Raw genomic sequence first — 7,500 nt, 5'->3', positions numbered from 1 at the left:
GGGGTCCCGCTTAGCAGCAGCACGTGCTCTGCATGGAGAGCAGCAGCAAATGTCTTTCTTGTTATTCCTTTTGTGTTTTTAAGTCGTGAGGCTTCATCAACAACAAAAAGAGAGAAACGAAAGAAAGACAGAAAGGAAGCCTCCAGTGCAGCCAATTCGTAGCTCGTCAGCAGCACATCAAACGGCGCCTGAGCAGCAGCAGCAGCAGCAGCAGCAGCAGCAGCAGCAGCAATAGCAACGCAAGCAGCAGCAAGAGCGGCACATGCAGCAGCAAAACAACAGCAGAAGCAAACGCAGAAGCACAAGCAACGGGGACTGCACCAGAAGAGCAACGAATAGCTGCAATAGCTGCAGCAGCAACAGCAGCAGCAGCAGAAACAGCACAGCAGAAGCTCCAGCTAAAGGCAGCAGCAGCCAAGCTAAGCGCATGCGCAGCTGCTGCCGGGGCTTGTCAAAGAAGTAGACAAAGCGGAATAGACTCGTGTATCCTTGCGCCGTACCTGCTGCTGCTGCTGCTGCTGCTGGACTTGTGCGCGTATTGCTGCTCTTGTGGGCCCATCGCCAACAAAGACGAGCAACCGAAGAGGCGCTTCGCCGCTGCCTTTTGCTGCTGTTGCTGCTGCTGCTGTTGCTGCTGCTGCTGCCCCTTGCTGGCACCGCCCAGCTCGCTGCTGCTGCTGCTGCTGCTGCTGCTGCATGATGTTGACTGCCCCTAAGAATTCAGTGCAATGCCGCTCCCAAGAAGAGATGATGCTGAGGGGACAGACAATAAGAAGGGGTTTGTCTTTATAAAGGCGGCCCCCGTACTTGCGCAGGTGCAGATACACCGCAAGAGCCTGCAGCGTCTTCCCTAACCCTGAGCACAACCAGCAGCAGCAGCAACAGCAGCAGCAGCAACAGCAGCAGCAGCAACAGCAGCAGCAGGGGCATGTAATGGAGCAGACGTGGAGCACAGCAAAGGAAGCAGCAACAGCAGCAGAAGAAGAAGCAGCAGCAGCAGCATCGCAGTGCAGTGTCTGATGTTTCAGAACCAGAGTCAATTCGTGTTGCTGTTGCTGCTGTTGCTGCTGCTGCTGCTGCTAGTTACCCATATCATCGGCGACAATACAATTAAGGCTGGCCTTAAAGCGCTGCAGAATCCAAGCAGCTCCTTTCTTTTGATAATCATGAAGGATGCAGTTGCTGCCCTGCCGCTGCTGCTGCTGCTGCTGCTGCTGCTGCTCGTCAGTGTGCTGCTGCGGCTGCTGTTGTTGGTTTCTGGGGTGTCTCTGCAGCTCTGGGAGGCTTTCTATTTGCGAGACGAGTTTTGCAACAGAGGGCGACGCCTCAGCAGCCTCTGCTGCTGTTGCTGCTGCTGCTGCTGCGGGTGGTTCGCTGTCAGCTGCAGCAAGAACTGCTGCTTCCATTCTTTCTATAAGCTGCTGCACTTTCTCAGCATCTCCCCAATCGACTGTGCTGCAAGGCTCATTACCAGCAGCAGCAGCAGCAGCAGCAGCAGCCCATGGGTCCCTGTCTCTTGCTGCAGCAGCTGCAGCAGCTTTTGAGAGTTTCTTAGGGGGCCTCCATCGCTTTCGTTTGCTGCTGCTTGCCCCCTCCTCCTCGCTGCTGCTGCTCTGCACTGCATCAGAAGCTTCACCAGATTCAGGTGTCTCGCTGCTGTCAGCAGAAGATTCACTCATGCCGGAGGCCTCCTCAGACTCTCGAGAGCTGTCTTCTTGCAAAGCTCTCTTCCTGCTGCTGCTGCTGCTGCTGCTGTTGCTGCTGCTGCTGCTTTTGCTGCGGCTGCTAGATGAGGGGGGTTTAGCGCGGCGCCCCCGTGCGGGTCTACGGGGGCCCCTAGGGCCCCCCCTGGGGCCCCTAGCGCCCCCCTGTGGGGCCCCACACTCTTTAGGAGGGAAGCTACCCCCAGCTGCAGCAGAAGGGGGAGACGGGGGGGCCCCCGGGGTAGCTGGGGGCCCCTGGGGGCCCCCTTCTTCCCCGTAGATGTCGTAGAACATCGGTTAAAGTCTGTGAATAAGGGTTTAATTGAGTTTAATTCAATATTTAATCTTCATTTTATTTAAAATATTTATTAAAACAAGCAATAAAAGAAAGAAATATCTGCAAGGGGATGCTAAGGCTAGGAATGGGGCTGGGGGGCCCCTCAGCGCAACATCTTCTTAAATACACAGCTGAAATTGTTTATTAAAATATTAATAATAATAAAATTAATAATATTAATAATATTAATAATAATATTAATAATAAAATAATTAATTTGTTTTTATTTAGAGGCTTCAGCACTATCTACAACTTCCCTGTCTCGTACACATGAAGAGGGGTTGGTGTTATGCTGCGGTGTATGTACATCTATGCATGCATATATATATTAATATACTTACTAATAAAACTATGTATTAGTTATATATTAAATATAGTTTATTGAATATATTTTTATTATTTAGATATTAATAAATATATTTTGTTCTCTATGTGCAGTGGGACGGCCCTCATTCCGCACCAAGTATTATTTTTATTATGAGCATTAACAGATATATATAATAAAATATATAATAATCATAATAAACAACAAATAATTAATAATAGTATATTATATATAACTAATGCTATTCGGTGCAGATATAAACAGAAGAGAACCCTTCAATGCTTCAGTGTCTTTGCTGTCTTCAAGCACCACAATATACCTGTCATGCCCATTAAACAGCAGCAGCAGCAGCAACAGCAACAGCAGCAGCAGCAACAGCAACAGCAGCAGCAGCAGCAGCAACAGCAACAGCAGCAGCAGCAACAGCAACAGCAGCAGCAGCAACAGCAACAGCAGCAAGGTAAAGCTCAGATGCAAGAAGCACTTCAAGCAGAAGTCAGCAGCAAAACAAAAAATGCGGTGTCTGAAGAGAAGGAGGCCTCAGCGGGCCCCCACAGCTAGCTAGCTAGCTACACAGCTAGCCAGGTGACCCCCACATAGCTAGCTAGCTACCCAGGGAGCCCCCACACAGTAAGCTAGCTAGCCAGGGGGCCCTCACACAGCTAGCTAGCCAGCCAGGGGGCCCTCACACAGCTAGCTAGCTAGCTAGCCAGGGGGCTCCCACCTACTCAGCTAGCTAGCTAGCCAGGAGGCCCCCGCCCACTCAGCTAGCTAGCTGAGGCGTCGCCAGTGCCGGGGTTTTTACAGTTGGGGTTTTCTCTTTAAAGTACGAGGCGTTTCTACAGTAAAATATCATATAAATATATATTATATATTTTACTATACATACAAGTATATATATATATATATATATTTATAATGTATCCCTCACCCTGGTCTTGAGAGCTGCTAAGCTGTACAACGGCAGACGACCGTCTGTCTGTTGCAGGTGCTGTTGCTGTTGCTGTTGCTGCTGTTGTTGTTGCTGCTGCTGTTGCTGCATGCCTAGCAGCAGAACAAGCAGCAGCAGCAGCAACAGCAGAAGCAGCAGCGGGGCATCAGTTCCCAGCGTTTGAACAAGCGATCGTGTTGCTGCAGCAGAAGCAAAACCAAGGAGACAAACAAACAAAAGAGGAGACAGGAGAGTAAAGATACAAATACAGCAAAAACAACACCCCAGCAGCAAGCGAGCAGCAGCAGCAGCAGCAACAACAGCAGCAACTGGAGAAGCAGCAGCAGCAACACCAATAGCAGCAGCAGCAGCTGCAGCAGCAAAAACACCAGCAGAAAATGAGCAGCAGCAACACCAGCAGCAAATGCAGCAACAGCAGCAACAACAGCAACGGCAGCAGCAACAACAACAATAGCAGCAGCAGCAGCAGCAGCAGCAACACCAGCAGCAAATGCACCGTTTGCATTAAGTAATTGAAGGGAGGACGAAAGCATTCTTTGTCTCTTCTTCTTTTTCTTCTTCTTCAATATCAGCGGCCCTGCATGCGCATGCAGCACCTTCTTAAAGATAGCAATGAATATATTATTATTATTATTATTATTATTATTATTATTATTATTATTATTATTATTATTATTATTATAGACATTCTGTGTGTGTATTTAGGGTTGAGGTGTATCGACAGACATTCTTTTTGTTGCTGCAGAGATAACATGAAGAGAGCAAACCCGACAAAGAGGTTTGCTTCTACCTTGAACAACGCAAAGAAGATAATAAACCCCAACGCGGTGTATAGGCACCAAAGGAAGGCCTCCTAGCTGCTCCTCAGCCCACCAATCAGCACTCTCCTGCTGCTGCTGCTGCTGCTGCTGCTGCTGCTGCTGCTGCTGTGGGGGCGGATGCTTGCAAGAGATGAGCCTGACGTCGCTGGGCAGCAGATCGAGGCCCTGTTCTTCTGTTAATGTTTTTAAAATAGAGAGGGGTTCTAGAGGCTGTCGAAGAAGAATATTATCTGTCTCTTCTGTCTCTACAATAAACTGCAGCTTCAAACTCCTTACCCAGGACAGAGCAGCACCTCCATCGTCTGCTAGCAGCAACGCATTGCTGCTGTAAGACAGAGGAGACGCGTCAGATGTCTCAGCAACTCGTTCTTCTCCCTGCTGCTGCTGCTGCTGTTGTTGTTGTTGTTGCTGTTGCTGCTGCTGTTGCCGACGCTCCCGTTGCTGCTGCTGCTGCAGCTGCTGCATGCGCTGGTGAACAGCGTCTATGTTGCTCCAGGAAGCAGGTATTGCTGCTCCTGATCTCGCTAAGAAATGTCTGAAGAAGCCTCTCCTAACATACACGATCTGCCCAGCTGTACCGACACCCGAAACAGAGCGAAGCAGCACTACCAGCAAATAAGGATGAGGCACACGAGGGTATAGAACTCCTCGATGAATGTGCGGTTTTAGATGAGATATTGCGAAGCCCCTCCGCTCCCCTTTAAACCCCACAAACGAACCCTCAACTACTGGATTAACTATACGACGCCCGGAGCCCCACAACAAACCCAACGCCCCACCACCCCAGCACTCTCCACATGACAAGTCGCAGGATCTAGGGGACACACCCGATCCCCACCCCACATACGATCCCGATCCCGATCCCGACCCCACATACGATCCCGATCCCGATCCCAACGATCCTGATCCCGATCCCAACGATCCCGATCCCAACGATCCCGAACCCAACGAAGGCCAGCCGGGCCTTTGGGAAGGAACCGAAGGCAACCGAAGCGACGTTAAGCGCAGCAAAGACATCTTCTGTTTAAACGCCAGCAGCCTTTACTAACACTATCACCGCAGCAGCAGCAGCAGCAACAACAACAGCAAAAGCTGCAGCAGCTGCCGCAGCAGCAGCTGCTGCAGCGGTTACCAGCCCTAGCAGGTTAAAATGTCTTAAACTGCTATGCAGCAGGACGAAGGGAGAAGTAAGCTTCAAAAGCTGCAGCAAACAATGGGGGCCCCAGCAGCCGAGGCTTCGTGGGGCCCCCCCGATTCTAAGAATGTTTCACGGGGAGCATAGAGTATTTAAAATAAGCTTTTAAATATGCTTCGATATTTAAATCAATAAATGTAGCAGCAGCTTCACAAGCAGAAGCAGCCGCCTACAGCAACGCAGCCGACTGGGGGGCCCCTCAGGGGGCCCCTGCAGCGACAGAAGTTTATGAGAAGCGAATAAGAATTGGTGTGCAGTTGATAAGGAGATTGATGTAATTTAAATTAAAGAAGTTTTAATTTTTATTTAAACAGAGTCGGTCTTACGCCCACCTGAGGCACCCCTCTGCTGCTACCGTATCGGGAGGGGGGCGTCGAGGGTTTAGGGTTTAGGGTTTAGGGTTTAGGGTTTGGTGTGTATGAGGATCCCTTTATCAGTAGGAAGAGCGGCAGGACAAATACCCAAAGGTGTATACCATAAATCCTACACCTTCAACTCTAAACCCTAAACCCTAAACCCTAAACCCTAAACCCTAAACCCTAAACCCTGGGGCCTGAAGCCTGGACGGGTCCCGCGCTGCATCTTCTCTCCTACTTCTTTTTTGGGGGCTCTCCTAGGGACGCCTGCATCACGCTGCAGCAGCAACAGCAGCTGCTGCTGCTGCAGCCACTGCTGCAGGAGCAACAGCAACGTGAACCGCAGCAGCGGCATGAGAACCCGAAGCAGCAGCAGCAGCAGCAGAGTCCGACTAGCAGCAGCAGCAGCAGCAGCAGAAGTTGCCGGAGGCGCATCGCCAGCAACATAGGGAACAGTAGCAGCAGCATCCGGGAGGGCAGCTGCTGCAGTAGAAGCCCCAGGAACAGCAGCAGCAGCAGCAAATGAGCAAGATGACGCTGCTGCTACCGCTGCTGCTCAGCAGCTTTTGTCTGTGTGGAGTGGCTGATGCATCTTCTTTAAAGAGGACCCCTTTGGGGGCCCCTTCATCACCTGCTGCATTTATACTTGCTGCGGCTCCTCCCCTGCAGCTCCATCAGACGGGAGCGCAACCTGCTGCAGCAGCAGCAGCAACAACAACAGCAGCAACAACGGCAAGAGCAGCAGCCGCCGATGCGTCGTCCGCCTCAGGAGCCATTGCTGCTGCTGCTGCAGCAGCAGCAGCAGAAGCAGCAGCAAATGAAACGTCAAGGCCTGCGAGTGTGCCGGTGGGCAGCTTAGATGCCATGGAGTGAGTTCAGCTCATTTTTGCTGCTGCATCTGCTGCTGCTGCTGCATCTGCTGCTGCTGCTGCTGCATCTGCTGCTGCTGCTGCATCTGCACTTGCTTTTGCAGCATCTCCTGCTGCTTGCGTTTATGGTTGAGTTGTTATACTGTTATGTTTCTTTTGCTGCTGTTGGGGTGTATAGGGAGGCCTTGAGGCGGGCGGAAGCTGCAGCAGAGGGGGCCCCTCAGGGGGCCCCCCATTTGTGGGGTCGCCCGCGGTGTCTCGGCATCTTCGGGTGTACAGGCAGCATAGGGCGTCAGGCATTGGAAGTGTGTCGTCAATACCCTCACTTATTTAAAGTCTCAGTGCTGGCAGCAGCAGGGACAGCGCTGCAGCTGCTGCTGGAGCAGGCCCTTGAGTTCAGGTGATGCTGCTGTTGTTGCTGCTGCTGCTGCTTCGCCCGCGCGCTGCTGCTGCTTTCACTCGCTGCTGCTGCCGTTGCTCGCGTTTGGTGCTGCTTCAACTGCTGCATGCTGTTGCTATTGCTGGTGGTTCTGCTTCCGCGTGGTTCTGCTGCTTCCGCTGCTGCTGCTGCTGCTGCTGCTGCTGCTGCTGCTTCATGTTTCTTTGTTTGGTGTCTGTGTTATTTACTCCCGCCCCACAGACCTCAGCTAATTGTAGTGGAGACAGCTGAGCGTGCGGAGGCCCTTCGCGGCATGCTAAAAGAAGCTTCCAGGGCCCCCTCTAGCAGCAGCAGCAGCAGCAGCAGCAGCAGCGGGCGGTTGGTTGGCGGGGCATCTGTAGGTGCAGCAGTGCATGCAATGCCTACCGTTGTTTACGGGGAGGAGGCGCTCGAAGCTGCAGCAGTTCTTCAAGAGGTGCAGTGTCTGCTGCTAGCAGTCTCTGGGTTTAAAGGCTTAGGGCCTGCATTAGCAGCACTGAAGGCAGGCAAAGATGTTGCTCTAG

The 7,500-nt window shown here is 51.7% G+C and overlaps 4 protein-coding genes across 4 annotated transcripts in view; 2 read left to right on the top strand and 2 right to left on the bottom strand.

The window, feature by feature from the left end:
• The window catches only part of EAH_00002600 (SNF2 family N-terminal domain-containing protein, putative), a gene marked incomplete at both ends in the record, with an annotated part of 10,538 nt that extends 8,541 nt beyond the window's left edge, over nucleotides 1–1,997 (bottom strand). The window contains 3 exons of the mRNA XM_013394402.1: nucleotides 1–188; nucleotides 501–856; nucleotides 1,088–1,997. The exon at nucleotides 1–188 is cut by the window's left edge and continues 19 nt beyond it. Coding sequence (XP_013249856.1) covers nucleotides 1–188; nucleotides 501–856; nucleotides 1,088–1,997 — 1,454 coding nt within the window. The remainder of the gene's footprint in view (nucleotides 189–500; nucleotides 857–1,087) is intronic.
• A 692-nt stretch (nucleotides 1,998–2,689) lies between these two features.
• Nucleotides 2,690–2,926, top strand: EAH_00002590 (hypothetical protein; the record flags this gene model as incomplete). Its single annotated transcript, XM_013394401.1, has 1 exon — nucleotides 2,690–2,926. The coding sequence occupies one exon, from the start codon at nucleotides 2,690–2,692 to the stop codon at nucleotides 2,924–2,926; it is 237 nt and encodes a 78-aa protein (XP_013249855.1).
• A 352-nt stretch (nucleotides 2,927–3,278) lies between these two features.
• EAH_00002580 (ribosomal protein L9, N-terminal domain protein, putative) lies at nucleotides 3,279–5,155 on the bottom strand (the record flags this gene model as incomplete). The annotated part of the gene is made up of 2 exons (XM_013394400.1): nucleotides 3,279–3,409; nucleotides 4,108–5,155. 2 exons carry the CDS (start codon nucleotides 5,153–5,155, stop codon nucleotides 3,279–3,281), a joined length of 1,179 nt encoding a protein of 392 aa, XP_013249854.1.
• Nucleotides 5,156–6,220: 1,065 nt separating this feature from the next.
• The window catches only part of EAH_00002570 (1-deoxy-D-xylulose 5-phosphate reductoisomerase, putative), a gene marked incomplete at both ends in the record, with an annotated part of 3,381 nt that continues 2,101 nt past the window's right edge, over nucleotides 6,221–7,500 (top strand). The window contains 3 exons of the mRNA XM_013394399.1: nucleotides 6,221–6,558; nucleotides 6,737–6,958; nucleotides 7,199–7,500. The exon at nucleotides 7,199–7,500 is cut by the window's right edge and continues 139 nt beyond it. Of these exons, the coding sequence (XP_013249853.1) occupies nucleotides 6,221–6,558; nucleotides 6,737–6,958; nucleotides 7,199–7,500 (862 nt within the window). The remainder of the gene's footprint in view (nucleotides 6,559–6,736; nucleotides 6,959–7,198) is intronic.

Source organism: Eimeria acervulina, genomic scaffold (genome assembly GCF_000499425.1).
Source record: "Eimeria acervulina Houghton genomic scaffold, Eah_scaff8, whole genome shotgun sequence".
In the NCBI taxonomy this organism is placed as follows: Eukaryota; Apicomplexa; class Conoidasida; order Eucoccidiorida; family Eimeriidae; genus Eimeria; species Eimeria acervulina.
The sequence above is the reverse complement of the archived record's forward strand: the minus strand, read 5'-3'. Positions and strand labels throughout refer to the sequence as shown.